Source organism: Actinia tenebrosa, unplaced genomic scaffold, assembly GCF_029948245.1.
Source record: "Actinia tenebrosa isolate PJP-AT-01 unplaced genomic scaffold, QUT_ActTen_1.0 PGA_scaffold1__47_contigs__length_23844297, whole genome shotgun sequence".
In the NCBI taxonomy this organism is placed as follows: Eukaryota; Metazoa; Cnidaria; class Anthozoa; order Actiniaria; family Actiniidae; genus Actinia; species Actinia tenebrosa.
In genome coordinates this window covers 2384493-2405563 of record NW_028292578.1, presented here as the reverse complement: position 1 = coordinate 2405563, position 21071 = coordinate 2384493, and the positions used below count along the sequence as shown (strand labels likewise).

The following is a 21071-nucleotide window of genomic DNA, read 5'->3' as shown; positions in this document are numbered from 1 at the left end:
CCAAAAATAATATAACCTGATCTACTACTTCAGAGAATAAAATGTCATGCTTTGACATTAGTTTAACTTGCTGGTGGTGTGTAAAATATTCACCAAATGAGCAAAGCTTTGTCAAATTTGTCGTTTCTAACAAAACTATAATTCCTGATCTGCTTCTTCAGAGAATAAAATGTCATGCTTTGACATTAGTTTTACTTGCTGTTGGTGTGTAAAATATTCACCAAATGAGCAAAGCTTTGTCGAATTTTTCGGTAGTGATTTCGCTACATCGTAATTATAACTGGCAAACACCATGTAAGAATGAGATAGTATGCTTACATGCAGTAATTATTGTAAATTTGCAAACAACAGAATATCATAATACAAAAAAGGTGTCTCTGGTATATTACAATGATTTTCAAGGGTTACTTTAATTTGTATTATTATAAAAGAAATAAAAAACTTGCTTGTTGTACTGTGTTGAATTATAAAGCACTTGGGAATTAGCAGAACACTAAAACAGTATTGAGAAGCACTCTGCTATCGTGACCTCTCTCATGTTCTCATGTAACAGTTATACAGCCATGTGGGTTGGCAGAACATGAGAGAAGTGCTAGGAAAAGCATGTTACTGCATGCAGTATGCCCATGCATTTTCTATTTCTTCAAGAGTTAATGCCATCAACATTCAGAAAGGCCATAAACTAAAAACAAGATGATGATTTTGGTAAAATTGGAATTCTGTTATGAAAGATAAAATTCCAAAAGATATATTAATTGCAATAGTCTCGTTGCACTTTTCTTAATATGGAATGAAAATGAGGTGAATGGGAATGAGCTTTGCAGATGACTTTCTTTTTTCATTTATTTTCACTTTAGAAAGTGAAATTTTTATTTCAAATCGTACCAGTAAATGGTCTGGAGGAAGCTATATGAATTAGGCTAAAGTGGCTGCCAATGATTGTATTGGCACAAAAGTCGAATTATAATTCATATAAATGATACTAAAATGATATGGTTGATAAGAAAATCTAGAAAGCCGAAGTGTTTATGAAGGACACTCTTTCCTAATACGAGAGAAATGAAACGTAAGCTAACCAGGATGACCTTTGCTGGTACTTGGTTTGAAACCCAAAAGCAACGCCTAAACTTCCAAACTGTTTTTTAACGTCGGCTTTTTAAATAAAAAGTATAAATTTAAGTACTGTAACTAGTTCACTCATTTTAAATGTACCATTCTTAAAAAGATATAAGACATTTGAAAATTTAAAAGAATGTTTACATCTTCGTTTGTCCCCAAAGAGAGAGTAACACTAGTACGTAATCTTAGATAAAACCTACACTTTAAGCATTGAATATGACAATGGGGAATAACACAGTTAGTAAGCTAAAAAAATAACATTTAAATGAATACACTGATCTTACCATAGCAAAACCTGACATAAGAGCAGACGTCCTACTTGAAGCTTTAAGTTTTCCTCGCGTGAGATGAAGACGCCGCCATGACAAAGTCTGAGCGTGTAAATCGCTAGGTTTTCCACCGTCAATAGTTACCTGTTTCATCGTTTTAGACCTTTACTTGGACTCCAAAACACTATTACTGTCTTTCATATTTTCGTCTGTCAATTGAAAAGGAACCGATCAGGGTAAGTTAAAGAAGGATTAAGAAGATACACTGTGTTGAAATGTTCATGTAAAAGTTAATTTAATGACAAAGCCGCTGACATACATATACCAGAGGCGCAGACGCCAACAATTTGTAAACAATTTTAATTTGATGACGCTAGACTAGTTTTGATCGCCAAAACACCGCCTTGTTTCCTTCTATTAAATGTAAACGGTAGACTATGATTATCATAAGCATAAATGTAATTTTCTGACAGTTGTGGGAATTTTTAATTTGTTTCCGCGGCACTTAAAAAGCGACTAAAAGGATAAGAATTATATTTTTTGTACTATTCATTGTTTTAGAGAGTTTCTTGAATGGTGCTCAATAAAAAATAATTCAGCCAAACTACTCTGTTTTTGACACAGCTCCAAATTTTGCCTCAAGGGTTTCATGACAGCGCGCTCCGTTTTTCTCGCTCCAACAGAGTCGCTCCAACACCAACGGAAGTAAAACCTCGAATAACCGAAACAACATCATATTATGAATCCTGTGAACTCTAAGTCCACGTGGTTTCTTTTTGAATTCAGGACCGAATCGGAAGTGCACAAACGAACACAAGGAAACAATGCGGTTGATTTAATTGTACTGGTCACCATGACGATGTCAATCAAAAGCCGCCAGATTTCTGTGGATAGGGCCGGGGAGTATTATGGTATGTTTTTAGGCCCCAAGGGATCTGACTAGAGAACTGACTCGACAACTGTGTAGATGTGACCTTAGATGCAGCACTTTAGCTTGAATATTATCATGTCTTTGTTGAGAAAGAAAATTTAACCAGCTATGGAAACGGACCTTGAAGCAAGTCGAAACTTGGTGTGTAGAGTACAGTTTATTTGAGTTAACTTAGGGGTCGATATTTTCTTTTTTAAACCATAAACCGGCTTTTATTTGTGGTCTTTAGTTGTGGTGTGTGCGTTACTTTGTAGTTGGCTGTAGAAAAGTTTTGAATCAATCGTGACTTTCCTCAGCAATTATTTGAACCGTATTCTGTCTGTTAAATATTTCCCTCAATTATTATAGAGGAGACAGCAACGAAGAAATTATCATGATAATCACCAAGACGATGAGATAGAAGGCAAACGAACATTTAGCGTTGATGATAAACTTGTGAATCCGAAATTCGAGGGATCCGACTTCGTGCAGTTGATGAATGGCTCTGGTGGGTGATGGATTAAAAAAATTATTTGAATGGGTTTTTTGATATAAATAAAGTCCAAATATCAATGAAAACTCCTTGATTATGACGAGTATTTTTACTTTCCTAGATTTCACATTAAAGTACATACAAGAGAATGGTTTTAAAACTCCACTCCACATCAAGAATCCAGAGGGGTTGGGAATGCGGTACGTCTTCTCTAATAGTTGCACATCTTGCATGGAGTTTTACATATTACTTCACATCTAAGCTTCTTTCGAAGTTAAAGTTATTTTCTGTTATGCAGGATGCCTTCAGATGCATTCACTGTAACAGATGTGAAGAACTATGTCGGTAAGAACACAAAATATTAATCAAGTTCAAGTTATAATTTTGCACATTTTCTGAGCTATTCTCCCCTGGAAAGCACCTAAAGGGCACGAAGATGTTTGAAAACGCGAGTTCCTAATCCATCAAAATTCAAGTCTCGATAAATAAAAACCAATATTAAAGCTGAATAAAGTATTGAAAATGAGAAATCTTGGATGCTATATGCTTTTTGGATTTTCTAGGAGCAAGAAGGATGGTAGATGTAATTGATGTGAACACCCAGCAAGCCTTAGAACTGACTCTCCAGAATTGGGTAAAATATTTCACGAACCCAGATAGAAAGTTGATTTATAATGTGATAAGTTTGGAGTTCAGCCACACCAAACTGCAAGATATCGTCGAATCGCCTGATGTGGTGAGATTCCAATACATCTTTTTCTACATTTGATTGTTTTTTGTTGTTGTTTTTTTTAACTTTATATTTATGACCGAATAAACTACTTTAGGTGATAATTGTCCCAACGTGCAACAAATTTCGCCTGGTACAAATAACATCTAACAGTATATCCCAGTGTTAACTGAGAAAATTATTTCCCTTTCGATTGAAAATTGGGAAAAAAGAGAGAGAATGATTCCATTATTGTAAAATCATCAAAAGTAGCTGACTCTTGGAAGAACTAAGTTCCAGTTTTCAGATATATGGGTGGTGTTGGTGTAAGTAAATCCAAAATTATCTACCCCCGCTCTCCAAAAACGACGTTTCATGAAAAAATCCTCTATTTTAGAGACATCCATGATTGGCTAGTGCCTATTTATCGTGATGAGAAGTTTTACTCTCTTCTTTTTTCCCCATGATGAAACGCCTATCAATAGCTTTTTGCAGTGTGTGCTGGCCTAGGAGAGGAGCTGTAAATGTTGCCGTACGCATCACAACGAAATTAGATATCAATAGTCACAATCTTATCAAGAGACCGATTACAACAACTGCACCAACATGTAATTCGGTTTTGTGACGTGTGGGGCGAAAACAGAAGGCAAAAGATGCTGAAATATCCGAGCTTTGCTATATAAGAACTGACAGTTCAAAATGCTAAAATTTAAATTTCTCGAGCATTTTTTTCCATTATTGGGAACATTCATAAGTGCGAGTAAGAAATCTAAGATTTTCTGTATTTGCTTGGTCAATATGGGTGGATTTCGTAAAGCTAGTGTTCAAAAGTGCAAAAGTGCTTCTAATATGGTCGGGACCAAAGACAATGCATATTAATTACGTTCACAAAGCACTCGTGTGTTTTAAAAAAATATCGATTTTGAAACGACCATGACCTTTGTACTACACTCCAAAACCGAGAAAAAGTATATTTTGAGGTTTTCATTAGGATATTTGGAGTTATTTTTCAAAAATTGTGTTGAATTTTTCCGAAAAGCAGCGTGCTCTCAAGTGTAAGCAGGAACCAACATGGCGGCCAACTACCTTAGTCCATGAAACAGCACGAAAACCAAGGGTGTAGTAAGACGAAATACGGACGAAATGTTTTATAAAATTTCTTTTTACAAAACTCAATATATATCAATTCTGTAGTTGTAATACAAAAATACAGGAACTAAATTTTAAGTTAGAAAATAGTTTAAGTTCGATTTTCGCTGGTTTGATGAAAGTCACTCCCGCTCAATTATGATACCCTGACCAATAAATTGACCCGGCAGTTATAAACTTTTTATTCATTTCGAACAGATCGAGATTAAACTATTGAGGTAAAATACTATTTTGACATCACAATTCATATTCCTGTACAAAAAGTCGTATTTGATAGCTTAAAAAATGCATAGTAGTTGATTTTAGCGTGAAATTTTTCAATGTCTTTCAAACGATTTCCCAAGTGAACAAATGCGAGCAAAACTTTTTCAAACTCTGTACCAAAAATGTGACGCAGACAGTGTTAAAAACTTAGATAAATGCATTTGATGCTTTGATATTTTGTTTTACTCAAAGTTTCTATGGCAAAAGCCTGAGATATCAGTATCTTTGTAAAACTTAGTTGACGATTTTGTGGTTTTCAGCAAGCTTCTTATCGAGGAAAAAATAAGTTTCGGTGTGTCTTACTCATAGAGTAAGATTTCTTCCTGAAACGGCAAAAGAATTACCAGAACGAAGGCTTCTTTTTAGATTCTTGACTTCTTTAGCAATGTCAAGATATCATTTTCTTTGCACTTCAAACATTAGTTTATTCAAAAAACAAGGCTGGAATAAGAAAAAAAGATTGCAATGCCAGTGAAATTGACTTCGTGTTAAATAGTCCGTTTTAAAAAAATGCTAAATACTAATACAATGTGTTTTGAGGGGGGAAAAGTGAACGCTAGGAATAAAGATATCACTTACACGCCCGATTATTCTCGTATTTACATTGTATTAGTAATGATTTTCTTCGTTTTTTTACTTATTTGACCTAGTTTTTACAGCAAATGAAGAATGAAACTAAAAACAAAAGCAAAAATGAAAGAAAGAAAAAGGGAAAATGTTCATTTTTTCTGTTTTAGGCGAAACGTGTGTAACAATTAACCGATAAAGCATGAATAGCAGGCGTAAAAAGAAGAAACAAAATTGAAATCTCAGAATTAAGATAAGCGCTTATTTATTCATCAATTCGTGTAGATAACTTTAGAAAATTCCTAAATGAAAACCAGTAATTGAGTGGTAAACTACATAGGTCTTACATAAAAATAAGCTAAAATATAAAGTTAATGTCGATCATTTTATGTAGTAATAATGTCATATCTTTTGTGAACTGGCTGCTCATTGTTATCCGTATGCTATACTTCTATAAAATTGACTCCTGTGCTTTTATAGCATGGATTACCAAATGATTTTCTAGCGTGGCTTGACTTAGTAAGCGTGGACAGGTTTAGGGATGGCTTTCGAAATAAAACCTACAAACTTATACCGTTTTCTTTTTGCTTTTTAGGTTCGTCAAATCGACTGGGTTAATACAGCTTGGCCAAAGCAACTGATAGAGGAACAAACAGACTCTACCAATTCTTTGGCCGACATGAAGTATCCTAAAGTTCGAAAGTAAGTCCAATCTGCACTAAAATATTTCCTGCTGATAAAAAAGGTATTATTTTCGTAGTTAATTAACACAACATACATACGGTACCCTCATAAGTCGTATAGTTATATTTATTTTTAAGAGATCTTTTAGTGCAATTAGATTTAGGAAAATGAACTATAATTTCTTAAGAGCAATACCATTCTTTTTTTTTTTTTTCATGCTTTCGGAGAAATTTCTTTAGTCAAAGCTAAGCTCGTAAATCTTTAATTCCAATGAATACGAACTGAGATGTCAATAGAAACTCGAGCATTTTTAGCCATACCTAAAAACACGGAAAATAATTTTGGCGCAAGGACAAATTCTTATCGTAACACCTCCAGGGAACAGTTAACATTAATCGAATTCTAAGTTCAATGATATAACCAATCTTTAATCACCACAATAATGTATTTTGAGCTTAAGCTTTATTTATTCTTTAATAAAGGCTCTCCAGCAACCCCGTTGTATATTCTGAAAGCAGTCGTCTAGCTTGGCATTTATAGCAATAATTCAACCCATGCATTCTCTTTCAGTTTCCAGTTTTTCTTGCCAATTATAACTCTCTTCTATTGCACGGAAAGATTAAAAAACACAACTGAAAATACTCCCTTTGATGTGGTTTTCTTGTAACAATGCTCTTCTAGCATTTCTTTTCGGATATAAAGTATATGCATAATTCTTGTTTGGTTTCATAATGACTGGTGAATTTTCTTTATATTGCTTTTTAAAAAATTTACTGGATAATAATTATCATCGATCTTCGATAGAACATTTCGCTCACGAATATTTAGATGTATAGAGCTAAATTGGCGCTCAAGCTACTCAATTACACAGATTCATATGCAAAGACTCCTAATAATGTCCTTACACACTTTTTACCATATTCAGGTTTTTCTTCTCCACATTAGTCGATTAGCCTCAATGATGCTACAGATATTCCGTTAACTTGAAGTATATTGTAAAAATCATTTTAAATATATCGAATTCTCGCGGAATGTTGAGGATTTTGAAGGCGGGTGACGAACAACATTCAACATTTTCAATAAGTGACCTCTTTGATTGTTCGTTGTGTTTTAGTACTTTGCAAGCAAATTGTATTTCCTTTGATCATCGTGGCTTTACATCTCGATGAATTACTATTTTCCTTAATTATCAAACTTCAGAAATCCTTCTCCGCGTTCTCCTTGAATTCAATATTTTGTTATTAGTGCAGTTTATGGAATAAAAAGATCTAAAAAAGAAGTGTGCAGTCGTTCGACGTAGTAATTTTATTGTCCTCGTATTTATTTATTTATTGTTTTCCATACGCTTGTGCTTAGTGATTCTCGGTTTTATGAACTTAATAATCAAACATTCCTTCATTTTAAATCAGCAATAAAGTTGATAAACCATAGTCGTAGTACCGAAGAAATATTTTTTTCCCTCCAAAGCTGAAATGTGCTGGCCGACAAAAACGAACCCTATTGCGTGACATCGATCTCCACGTTCGATTAACAACTAAACTCAGTTACCTAAGAGTTTTCTTAAAATATCCAAATATTCACTAAACCATAGATGTTCTTACTACGTTTTTAAGCTATATATAGCATTAGTTTAAAAATATTGTCGTCTTTATTGGGTAGCTTGCGGTTAAACTTGAAAAATCCTGTTCATAGAAATCCAGCATCTTGAGACCACGTTTACAAACTATGCAAATAATATCCAAAATAGCTTTCAGCTTTTATGATTTTGTCGTGTATTGAGACAGAATTAGTAATGAATTTTCGGTAATATAAGAATATCCAAGTACTAAGCGAAAAATATATTATGTTATAAACTAACTAACCTTCTGTTTACGGGGAGTATTTCGCTTTTTGACTGAACGAATTCGGTCTTTTCCACAGTGACTCTTTGTTTAGTGCGATAAATCTATCTCGCCACACATCGTGAATAACTGACTTGATCGTGTAGAAGTAGAATCGAGGTTGCTCGATTACCGATTATTTATCCTCTGATACGTTCAAAGTTCCATGTTCTTTGAAATCGAAGGTTTTATCCCCAACTTCATAGCATCATTCACAAAACGAAATATTATACTGAGCTTGAATCTCGTCAGCTGTACCTTGGCGTCCTCATTCCAGCGAATCCTTCATATAATAACTAGTTATTTCAAATATTCTTGCTATTAAACTCTAACACCACATCCCTTGTTTATATTGTAGCCAGTTAGCATTAGCTTACTATCATTCCTTGCCTGTGAAGCAGAAACTCTTGTATGGCTAAAGCGATGTCACGTTCCCGCTGTTAAAATCTTTGCTCAACATTTGGCCTCGAATTCACATACATTCACGTGTAACAAACCCGAATCGGTCACAAACACGCCTCCAGAAAGTCATTGCTTTTGTTATTATTTGTATTTAAATACCTTGTTTTAAGAAGTCGTTTTCTTTACTAAGCAAAGCCTAATTTATATCACACATCTTTTTCGAAATATTGCTTTCTTTTTGTAGGATCCAAGTATTGTGCATCATACTATAAAATTATTACCAAAATTGATTTTATTTACCTATTGTCAATTTTCTCACGAGCAAAAACAGCGAAACTTTCAAGCTGGAGCATCTTATTTTATTTGTAATCGCAAAATGTATTCGTTCCTGCCTGCCTAACATAAGATTTACAAGACCTTTCACAACACTGAACCAACCCACCAACCAATGTTGTTTTGTTATTTAGGTACTGCCTCATGAGCGTTGGAGGATGTTACACTGATTTTCACATTGACTTCGGTGGAACTTCTGTGTGGTATCATATCATCAAAGGACAGAAGGTATATTCTTTACTTCAAGTAACTGGTTGGTAACGATTACCAAGAACCCAGACCGAAATTATAGAAAACTTTACTTGGCCATAAGGTAGCTTTATGAGCTCACCTCCCAAAATTTTCAAAAAACTTGAAAATGTAAAAATTTAGACGTTGGAGAACCAAGCAATTTTTATATTTATTTTGCTTTCTTCGATTGGATCGTTTTTACCGGCAAAACAAATGTAACACAAATTAATCTATTTTTTCCATTGATTGATGGAACTGATCAGAAATTGTACTTACTAAACAATCACACGTTGAAAATTTCTCCCAACCGCTCAATGTAGACAATCAACAATGACAACTGAATTAAGCTCCCCTCTCCTCCGACTTCAAAATGATCAGTATTTTGCTCCAGACTTTATATCCTCTAATATACTGATTAACAATGCTGACCTACACTACATCTAGTATGATAGGTGATTCTTGGACTGAATGTATGGTTATCGTACCCCTGTATAATGACGATAAAAATGTACCTGCCATAAAAAGAGGGTAATCAACTCACTCTTATATCACACTGTCAAAGGACAATAATCATACCTCTCATTATACTTCCCTCTCCAACGATAGCAAAAATGAAAAAATACAAATGAACATGCGGCCTAGCAAGAAAACAGTGAGCTAATTCTGAATCTCAGCCATTTATACCCTAGAAATAGTGCTTTAATGCTTATTATTACGAACATTTGCTAGCAATTTGTGCTTGCAGAAGTTTGGGATATGGACGTATAAAAGTGTGATTTGTAAAAAAAAGTTTAGGTGGGAAATGGGATTGACACTCCTCCTTCAAAGTGCTCTCTCTAACCAATATCGGAGGGATGTAAAAGAACTATTAAGGACGTTGAAAAAACCCTGCCACTGAACCACCCTCAGTGTCTACACCTCATTCTAAACACCTTATATAGAAACCTGAAATTCATAACTCATCATAAACTGTCTTTGATTATATACAAATAGAAAGAGCGCTCTATAAATTATCGTTAGCCATTCTTATTTTCTTTCTTTCTTTCTTTTTCGGCTTTAATGTTTTATAACTAAATGACTGTCTATTTTATACTTCTTTTTAGATATTCTGGCTTATTCCCCCCACAGAGACGAACCTACAGCTCTACGAAAAATGGGTTCTCTCTGGCAAACAACAAGATGTATTTTTCGGTGATCAAGTTGAAAGGTGTTCTCGGGTGTTTCTGAATAGTGGAGATACGTTCCTGATCCCGACAGGTTATTATATTAGGTTTATTGTTAGTTTGTTAGTTGTTTATTGGTTTATTTTATCTGTTGCCATTTTATTCATACAGTCAATGTCATTAACGTTGTTCACCGAAAAAAGACATTTACACATTTACACATTTAGACTAAAAAAATATCACATGTTTCCTCAAACGTTCTGTCATAAAACAAACGCTGAAATACAATTCTCCATCTTAAATCCTCACCAAATGGTCGGGGCATTCTGGATTTTCGATTCACGAGTTAAATTTTACATTTAAAGTTCAGGCTCACTTTAGTCTAAATGTGTAAATGTGTAAATGTCTAAATGTGTAAATGTCTTTTTTCGGTGGACAACGTTAATGCCATTGACTGTATATTTATGCTCAGAATCATATATACCTCTTTTGATTATCTTAATGTTGTTATTATTCTCTTAAAGATACGTTACCATTTGTAGTTTTATGTTCTTAATCTGACAGGCGTTTAATGCAAATATAGCGCATTTTTACACACGAGTATTGCATTTTCACATTGAGACTTCCCAAAAAGTGGGATCTTAATTTTTATAAACTTATGGCTTCCGCTTGCAGAACCAAATCAAAAGTCAAAGTAAAATCGCTATATATTAGAGGGGTTAATTTAAATTCCATGGAATACTTCTTTTGGTCGTTTTATCACTAAGGAAATGTTTTTTATACACCCGTATCTGCATGTCATTGAACATTGGCAAAATCAACCAAAATGGTCTCATGTAGGTAAATAATGTTACTTCAATTTCTACATCACATGACATGATATTCTTCCGAAGTGTTTTACTTTCATCCTTTGAAGAATTATTACTTACTGCAAGGAAACTTAAAATTAACTTATCATATAATTATCCATAAAATACCTATATTTCTCCTTTTCGAAAAACTGATATTTTCACATGTGAAAATAACATGTTATTTTCACATGTGAAAATATCATTACCATGTGTATTTAAGCTATTACTTTATAAATAAAAACTTTTTATAATAATAAAAAGCTTGTTAAGCTGATTTTATGGATAATTATGTAATAAACAGAATATTACATGGGCGCTTGGAGATACGAAATTGATCTTCTCGTGTTGAAAATCTCTCGCTCGTTCACTGCGCTCTCTCGTGAGAGTTCTTTTCAACACTCGAAAATAAATTTCGTATCTCCGCGCGCCCATGTAATATCCTCTATTTATTTTAACTGATAGCAGCAGTTAAAAGATCAAAAGAAAAAGGAATGAAAAAATGCAACTAAAGTTTGCAGTTTTACAGTCACTGAGCCACCCTATAGAATCAAAACTGAAAATACTCCTTGAGCTCCTAGGGATGACAAACTTAGGGATGACAAACTTAGTGATGGCTCTAAAGAATGTAACCTAAAATTACTTTTCCCTGGGATTTAAAACCCATTTTTACAGTGCGTCTGCTCGAACCAAAGCCAAAATGTTTCACAAATTATCCATCCACATTCTAGTATCTCAACGGAATTTGTACAAATTTTATTTTATTATTGATAATTGATAAATATAATGTAATTCGGTGTGTTGTTGAAACTTTGACGTTGTATTTTGATAGTGAAATTAACTGAACCTTGCCGTGGATTTCCCGTAATTCTATTGTTGAGATTTGATATTTTGCGAAAAATTTGTTTGGGTGGCCTTGGTTTGAGTAGGCGCACTGTAAATGGCAACTAAAAAAATCTTGCAAAAAGTAATTGTAGAAAATTTCTTTGTTGGTCTGCAAAAATAAAGCTGTTTGGCACTCTGGATGATAAAATGATCATTCAAAAAAAAAAAAAAAAACACTAAAAAAGACAACTAAATAAATTGTGGCGAATTTTTTACTGAGTAGATGTTTGTAATACTCGTTAAAAAGTGTGACATTTTAATTGAACCTAGTGGAAGTATTCGAAACCCTGTACAGGGACAGAAGAACACCCTAGAGTGGTGTGGATAAAAGTAATGTTCAAATCCTGTATCATGCAAGACGAAAGAAAAGTTACTGTAGTTTATGCCCCTACCTGAACCGCCCCTTGCCACATCCCCTGCTGTGAGATGAAACAGTTTTGCCCTCGTCCAGAAACTTGTAGAAAAGTTTTGGATTGGAGTAATGTTTGTGTTGTATTGTACATTGTGTTGTACATTTAGCTCGATTAGTTTCTAAAGCTATTTCTAAATGTCTGCGCTCTCATCAACTGATATACCAAATAAGATAATTTTTTGTACTTAATTTACTTTCTTTGGGCACAATAAAGTTATTGTATTGTGTTGTATATCGTAACCAGGTTGGATCCATGCAGTGTATACTCCCATCGATACCCTTGTCTTTGGAGGGAATTTCCTGCACAGCTACAGCATCAAGGAACAGATACGTATCAGCCAGATTGAAGACGTTACCAAGGTATTTACTAGTACTCTAGTCAACGAAATTGACTAGGAACCGTTCAATATCTACGAGAAAGAGGATGGTCGGGAGAAAATCTTTTCTTCGACTTTATCAAGTCCCCATTGCAAAGGAATTTTTTAGAAGTCCCCAGATTTAAAACCAAATTCACTGTCAACGCCCAAAAATTCAAGGCCGTTCTGGTAGAGTCGGGTCCCTTGTTTTCTCATCAATTCACTTCCGGTAAATATTGAACGGTACTGAGTTCAATGCTAGACTAAAGTCCCGGACCTACGAATCTTGGTTTTTGGTGTATGCCAAAGGGAGGAGAGGGGGGGGGGGGGGGGTCTGAAAATTGTTCATGAGTTGAATGGGTTGATCTCTCTTTTTTCTCCATAGAATAAGGGGGGACGCTAAGATTTTTAGAAAGCATTGGAACCTCCCTGGCTTACTTAATGCACCCTTAATGTTTTGATATACAGACAAAGCATGTTTTTCCAAGGTTGAAGAAAATTCTTGGAAGAGTTGGCTTTACAGTGATCGTGTGAGTGTTTTAGGGGAACGAACAGACGCCATCTTGGAAGTATTTCCCCTAATGCATTCCCACCATGCACTGCAATGGCAACTTGACCTCCTCAACCTCGGGGCTGATACGAGAAAAAGTTGTCATGCTGGATTTTCAGCGGAGACTCTTTTCATTTTCTGAGTGTCGTGCAGTTCGCTCAGTATTATATTGGTGTACAGCTGTTTTAAAAAACTGAAGTTGGTGAAGGTTTTGTTGCATGTTCCATAAGAAGCCCGAAATGCACTCTGGGTGATGTGAATCCAATCGGCAAAAATTTAAAACAATATGGAATTTTGCCAAAATTGTTCTGTACACGTTTTTCTGGTATCTTTTTCGTGTGCTGAGATTATTTACATATGAATATAATACATTTCGAGCTTGGTAATAGCCTGCGTCACATCCGGAATTTTCCGGATGTGACGCAGCTAGCTTTGTAAGCGACATGTAACATAAGCTTCACCAACTTTGTATTGAAAATAGCTGTATAAGAATGGTCTTTTTATGTCTTTTCATGAATACATATGTTTTCTTATTAGGTACCACAAAAGTTTAGATATCCATTCTACGGAGAAATCATGTGGTACGTGGCGGAAAAATACACTCGACTCTTACGAAAAGACAAAGAGGAAACCAAGAAAGACATGAATGTCAAAGGAAAAAAGAACAAAAATAAAGCAACCCGCAGAAATATAGTAACAGAAGACCAAGGCAACTTGCCCGAGAAAAAGACAGTCACAACGAATGGCGAAGAAACTGGTCGGAGGAGATCCACCAGAGTCGCAAAATCTGAAATATCAAGAGAAGCATACACTAAAGACTCCGAGGACTCTCCGAAGCCCAGAAAAAAGATCAAACTTGAAAAAGCCGACGAAAATACCGAAACTAAGAAGGCAGAGCCTGAGAAAAATGGTTGCCATAGTGATGGCGAAGGAGCAGGGGATACGCAAGACAAACCCTGGGCTCCAGTCTACTTGACTAAATGTGAGACAAGTGGTCTTTACTGTCTGATAGAGAGACTTCGAAGCTGGCCGCACGCACAAAAGTGTATACCTCCAACTATCACTAATCCAGAAGAGCTTCTGAGTGAACTCGAGGTAAGATGCTGCTTGCTTGATCCCTAAATATTCAGGGTTAGCCTCGATTTTGTGCAGAATATTCATGTGCTCCAGTGAAGGTCCGCGGAATTTCAAAGTGTTTGTATTGTTGTCGAGTTGTGTATTCTTTACTTTACCGTTGGTATTTGTGAATATTTAGACACTGATTCGAGGCTAAGCCTGAGTAAAAGAGTCTGTGGTCAAGGAATACAGCGGTAACTTGGAACTTGAAAATGGTCTCTTAATTCTGCAGCATTCAGTGTAAATTCACTGTTGAACAGGATACTCTGACGAAGTGCTCAAAGGTTACGTCTGTAAAGTTGAACGTTCGCAGATCTGGCTCTTGTTTGTTTGTATTTGTACCTTTGTATCTTTGCACCGGCGCACTGACTAGGATAGAGCTATTTCGAAAAAACTTGATGAAGGCTGTTGCATGTTGTTTACTTTTCTTGAAATGTATCGTATTCATATGTAAATAATGTCAGCACAGGAGAAAATATACCAGAAAAACGTGCAGACGAAGTCTGTTAGAATTCCTCATCGTTGTGACCTTTCGCTGATGCTATTCACATCGCCCATAGTGCATTGTAGGCCTGGCATGCTACCTGTATCAAAACTTTCACCAACCTTTTTAAAAATAGCTGTACACCACTTTCTATTTTGACTTTTTTGCATACACCTTTAGAGGACCAAGAAGGTTCACCTTTCATCCTTCTTGCTGATACATTACTAACTGTTATACCACTTGGTATTTGTACTTTCCTGCATGCACCGCTAGAGGCTCGCCTTTCATCCTTCTTGCTAATACATTACTAACTTTGAAAATGGTTATGAAATCATCGATATAAAATAACATTTCTAATTTAGGATTTGCTGGCGTTACACGAAGATGATGACCAATCTTTAGCAACATCTGGTACACAGCATCTCTTCAAGATTGATCCTCCGCCCAAGGTAAAATGAACTCGTTTCTGTTTGCTTTACACTTCAAAACACAGCAGCCATGTTCTGATGAAGTTAACAAAAGATTCGTCATGAGTCTCTTGTGTCATATCATCCAACATGGCCGCCGTGTCTTTTGTTATTTCATTCTCTTGGGAATGTTTGAAAACCAGCAATAGCCCACTTCCGAGATATGCTTCGCTTGTCACGCAGGTTTCAGTACGAGGCGGCTATGTTGGATGATATAACAAAAGAGGCTAATGCAGAATCTTTTGTTAAATTCATCCAAAATGGTGGCTGTGAAAACTATCAATCCAATAAGATTCCAACAGAAATTTAAATCGACCCACATCTGCGAGACGCGCGCACTACACATACCACACATCAGTAGTGAAAAATACCATCCAAAACATTACAGTCACGTGTACTGACAATTAAACTTCTCTGGTGTCTAGAAACAAAAGTCACCTCGTCCCAAAACAGGCCAGGTGATGTCTAAATTTGGCACCAAGGTAGGACCAGGCGTGCGCAGGAGAAGAACGAGGTGTGGTCAGTGTGACAACTGTCAGAGAGATGACTGTGGTGAATGCCGAACGTGTAAAGACATGAAGAAGTTCGGTGGTCCTGGCAGGATGAAGCAGTCTTGTCTGAACAGAGTGTGCACAAGGGTAAGTCTCTAAAGATGACAAAAATCAACTGCATTCCAATAGAGAGTTTGCACCATCACGTGATGGCTAGACTGCGAGCTAACTCCCTCTATTTCCCTTGGTCACTGCCCGTCTGTCTGTCGTCCCTCCCTCCCCAGCCCCTCCCCCAGGGACTTTTGACTCGTAACCAATCTTCCTCGACCAATCGACACGGACAGACAGACAGACGGACAGTGACCAAGGGAAATAGAGGGACTTAGCTCGCAGACTACGAACCCAAGAGCAAAGGGATTTTATTGTTCTGTCATCGAATCACAGGCAGCCCAAGCTGTATTATGGGCGTGGGCACGTGATGGTGCAAAACCTCTATTCGATCATAAAACGAAGGCCATAAGTTTGTAATAGCAACTGGTTATTGTAACTCTCATAAAAACAGGGAATTTTTTTTTTTTAATAACTAGAGTGGATTTTGAATGGGTGTGAAAACTTAGCTACTGACTTTATTTTATTCATTTTTTTTCCATCAGCCCAATCTCCCAACTTGTGTTCGCTGCCTCGTGTGTAATGGATTGAATGAGGAAGACAAAGCTTTGATGGAGTGCCGCTTGTGTGCTGAAATTGTTCATCCAGATTGTGTAGATGCTGAAGAGGATTCATACCGTATTGTACCTGATATAAATAACTGCTGGGAGTGTCCCAAATGCTGTATATCTAGTGAAAACGTGAGTAGTAAGACGTGCTGAGTAAAACCTTGCTTGGAATGCATTCAGTAAAAGAATCTACTTTCTTCCTTCTTTCTTTCCTTCGTTGCTTCGTTGCTTCCTTCCTTGCTTCACTCATTCCCTGCTTACTTCCTTCCTTCCTTCCTTTCTTCCTTCCTTTTTCTTTCTTCCCTCCCTCCTTCCCCTCCCCTCCCCTCCTCCTTCATTTTCGCTAAAGATTTCTTTCATCCCTTCCCTTTCCGTCCTCTTTCCTTAACAGGAATCATAACTTTACATTTCATACTTCTGTTTATGTAGGGCAACGAAGAAGAACGCAGTCATCTGGCACCCCGCAAAAGAAAGGTCTTTACATAACAAGGATTTTCGTTATTGGATTGAATATTTAAAAGGCAATGCCTTAACTAGCAACTTTATTGCAACTACTACCACCGTCTTTCCCCACTTTCATTCTCATCGCATGTATATTCATAAATGTACATCATGGTCACAGTGCTTCTCATTAGCACGCGCCGAATCGTTCAATTTGCCGTCGCGACAAAACACTTCATAGGGTTTTGGCGATACGTACGACGTTATGAAATTCCAAATTTCGCAATTCAGTTTTAAAGTGTACATATTTGAAGAGAACACAACATGGCCTGTATTTCAGCCAACTTTAAGGTTGTTCAAGCTTTAGAAATGGAGCATTTAAGCTCCAAGAATTCCTATGCGTTTTCTCTTATTTTGCACTGGATCCAGTCACGTTTTATTAGATCCATCACCAAATGAGAGAAAATGTATGGGAATATTTTCGTATTAAATGAACTAAATCTCAGCTGTTTTTCGCTCTAAGATCCCTACAGTATCGTATTCTTACATGCCGTTTCTGATAATGTCACCAAAATCCTAAAGTTCTTAAAAAAAGATTATGTGACGTCATCATGTCGGTACTCCATAAACACTGTTACTAATCTCATATTTTCTATACAGGGTCAACCATTGACATCTAAAGGATCTGCAAAAAAGGTAATTTTACGTTTACAGTGCTTTTCATCGATCTGAGTTTCGACCATGATGGATGAATTTGAAAATGGGATCAAAAAGCTCTGCCGAGTTCAGGGCAGCTATGTTGTGCAATCCTCGCTGTTCAACTGAAAGTTCCGCCCATGTACGAGCTTATAAGCAGTCAATTCGGAAGAGCGAAGTATCACTAGGTTAGAAAGGAAATACCACGATTAAAAATAAATGAGAAATATTACAACTCTATATATAGAACTCATAAATCGGATTTCACTATCTTGTGACGGTGGGGGATTCTTGGTATTTGCCTTCCTTCCTTGTGAGAGTCGGAAGGAAAGGAAAGCAAAGGAATTAGGAAACGAAACGAGATGAACGAAAGGAAAGAAAACGAAAGGAAAAAGTTGCAAAAAGAAAGCATTTTTCCCTCCCTCCCATCCCATTCCTTGGCTTAGATCTTGTTCTTGTTCTTGTTCAAAAAAAAAAGTAGTGATGAGATATAGAGGCGGCGAAAGGTGAAACTAACCCTAAATCGAGATTAAAATAATATTATTAAATTCTTTCAGGCAAGAAACGGCTATTCTAAAAAATCAAGCAAACGCAGTGATGTAAGTTGGTCCTTTGATCACTTGTTTTCTATCTTATAATCTCGAAAGTGGATTCTTTTTTACTCTTGAAATACGTTTTAGTCTGATGGGCATTAGGAAACACTGATAGACCTCTTTACCTTGGGCGCAATGTTTCCTCATTTCAGACCACGTGTCATTTCCTTGAGCTTTATTTCTTTGTTTAACGGTTGCGCAGTAAAAAACACAGATGGATAAAACTCAAACAAAGAATCAAGGGAATGTCACGTGGTCTGAAATGGGCCAAACATTACGCCCAAGTTAAAACGGTAACAGACCAAATCTGTAGTGTTACCCCGCGTCATTTGACACAATGGATTTTATCTTTACAGAGTGGGTCAGAAAGCGAAGTGTCTGAAAACGAAAGCAACGAAGAGGGTGAAAACATTGAAGTAGAATCACAACCTGACAAGGTTACAAGTCGAGCTAAGAAGACTTATCCAGAACCGGCCTTACCCCCTCCCCCACCGGTCGAGATTAAACCCAAATACGTAATCAGGCCAGGTCCCTTGCAAGCAGCTCCCGAAGCACTCCCCTTGGAAGATGGTGGAGAACACGTGCTAAAAAGCTCTGATTGGCTTCAAATATTCTCATACCTATCACAACAGGAACTGTGCGTGTGTATGCGAGTTTGCCGCACATGGAATCGATGGTGTTTGAACCAGAATCTCTGGTCAGTCATTGACTTGTCGCACAAAAAAATAACAAAAGCTGGTCTGGAAGGGATCGTGCGGCGCCAACCAACCACCGTGAACCTCAGCTGGACTAACATAACCTGCAAACAACTGCAGTGGCTTCTTAATCGTCTCCCTCGACTGAAAGAACTCTACCTGAGCGGTACAACAGAGGCTACTGTTAGTTCGTTAGAGCTCGTCAACTGTCCAGGGATTCGTGTCTTGAGCTTGAGTTGGTCAACTGGTGTGACGGATTCTGTTCTTCTTGACCTAATTCGCCCCCCTCCACCAGTAGATGGTCGAATAGGGACAGGAGATGGCAAAAGTAGATTGCACTGTCTTTCAGCGCTGTATTTAACTGGAAATGACGTGACCGGTAAAACCCTGCAGTTATTGATGCAGCAATGTCCATCACTGCGGAAAATAGACCTCAGTTATTGTCCAGCTATCAGTGATAATGATATCCAAAGCCTGACAGACTTTAGTACGTGTGGCCATGCGGTCAAGGAAATCCTTCTAACGGGCTGCGGTAAACTGACTGATGGGTGCCTAAAATACATCAATCGTTGCCCCTCACTTGAACGCCTGGACTTACGAGCGTGCACCAAGATTTCAAATGATGGGATTGAAAAGTTTGTGAAAACAAGAGGGGAGTCACTGAGAATTTTAGACGAGAAGTTGGTTGTAGCTGCCTCATGAGATGTGCATGGGATCATCTTTATGTAAGACAGATAGCAGAGCCCCTCGGAAATTGAGTTGAATATAGTTTGTTCCGAAACTCTGTAACATAGAAGAGTATGTTTTTCCTCGTTTATTTTTATTTTTACGGCTCTTGATGGTGCTTGTCTTTGTTCCATAGATTCGATTTAGCCGTTTCTTTTCTACGCTGGCTGTAACGCGGATCACTGCATGTCGACAATGAGAAATTTAACAAGTTTTAGTTGTGATTAGCTGCCGCATTCCGTGGCATTTGTAAATACCTATTGGTTGGGTTTTAACACCTACATTTTTGGTTGGTCCACATTTAATGTTATGGGCTTAGCCTTATTCGAACTTTAACTGGGGAGTTCTATAATACACATTCAAGAGCCAAAGTTTGATTGTGTTGGACCTTACCTCTTCCGCAAGCTTCTCTCTCCTTACATTCATTTACCACAGGAAGCCCACCAAAGAAACATTCAAGAACCAAAGAGAGACACTTGCGAACGATAGTATACTCCTTGAAATAATGTTGCATCAAACCTGGTTTCTATATTGCTTATTCTTGCTAGTTTTTGCTTTATTAGCCATTCCTAGTTTGAGGAAAAGACTGGGTCGAGTTGGCATTGCAGTGCATTGCGGGACAGTTTTGGGGAAATTTCCAAGATGACGTCTTTTTCGCTCCCTAAAACAGTCCTACAATGCACTGCAATGCCAACTCGAACCTCAGAACAGCTATTACGCGCTTTCCTTTTGTTTTCACTATTTTGATATTTTGATTTTAGTTCGATTATATAATTGATGCCATTTCTCCTGCATCATATATTATGAACTCTTCCTCTTACTAATACTGAGGTGCTCTTTCCACTTCTGGCGTTCATTTTGACATAACTGCTTGTTTGAGGGAGTAGGTTACGTGAGCTGTTGGTGCAAAGTTGGCCTATTCAATCTCAGTAAAAGAAGGAAAGGAAAAGAAAGAGCGTGATAAATCCATTGAAAGCACATATGGAAACCAGGCTTTGTTGTATAAAACAGAAGTGAAGTTTTATTGTAATGCTTCACGATTCTGCTTCAGTTTACTAATGAAGTTAAGAAGAATTGTAAAAATAACATATATGCTAGCTGCTCTGCTAAAGTATATTGTAAATACTTAAATTGTGATAAAAAATCACTGTGCTTTTTCCCATTCTTTGAAAGAACAAGGGCGCTAAAATTTATATTTACGAAACGTTAATCTATAAACATTTCATCTAGTTTCTAGTGCCTGCATTCCTCGTGGTCAGTGGCTCCATAGTGCTAAGCATGAGCAATACAGACTGGAGTGGTTGACAAGGTTGACATTTTTTAAATAAGTTGTTTTCCCAAACGCTCTGTTACACGGGTCCAAAGTTCGCTAAAGACAAAATCCACACATTTTATATTTCTTAATAAATACAAGCATTTTTA

General features: G+C 36.8%; 2 protein-coding genes across 2 annotated transcripts in view; one reads left to right on the top strand and one right to left on the bottom strand.

Moving 5' to 3' along the window:
- Nucleotides 1-8512, bottom strand: part of LOC116296363 (calcium release-activated calcium channel protein 1) — an 11133-nt gene extending 2621 nt beyond the window's left edge. Inside the window, exons 1-2 of the mRNA XM_031704375.2 lie at nt 8027-8512; nt 1404-1597 (exon numbers count right to left, since the gene is read on the bottom strand). Coding sequence (XP_031560235.1) covers nt 1404-1541 — 138 coding nt within the window. The 5' untranslated portion in view covers nt 1542-1597; nt 8027-8512. The remainder of the gene's footprint in view (nt 1-1403; nt 1598-8026) is intronic.
- LOC116296360 (lysine-specific demethylase 2B) lies at nt 2329-21071 on the top strand. The gene is made up of 17 exons (XM_031704369.2): nt 2329-2460; nt 2668-2806; nt 2913-2991; nt 3090-3136; nt 3355-3527; nt 6076-6182; nt 8914-9007; nt 10114-10267; nt 12563-12678; nt 13762-14319; nt 15187-15273; nt 15717-15929; nt 16436-16630; nt 16928-16972; nt 17600-17635; nt 18193-18234; nt 18585-21071. The coding sequence occupies exons 1-17, from the start codon at nt 2428-2430 to the stop codon at nt 19623-19625; spliced, it is 3159 nt and encodes a 1052-aa protein (XP_031560229.1). The 5' UTR covers nt 2329-2427; the 3' UTR covers nt 19626-21071.

Coding starts and splice junctions, on each gene's coding strand:
- LOC116296360 (XM_031704369.2), top strand. CDS start 2,428: ATGGAAACGGACCTTGAAGCAAGTCGAAACTTG. Junction 9,008..10,113: donor ATATCATCAAAGGACAGAAG/GTATATTCTTTA, acceptor ACTTCTTTTTAG/ATATTCTGGCTTATTCCCCC. Junction 14,320..15,186: donor AGCTTCTGAGTGAACTCGAG/GTAAGATGCTGC, acceptor TTTCTAATTTAG/GATTTGCTGGCGTTACACGA.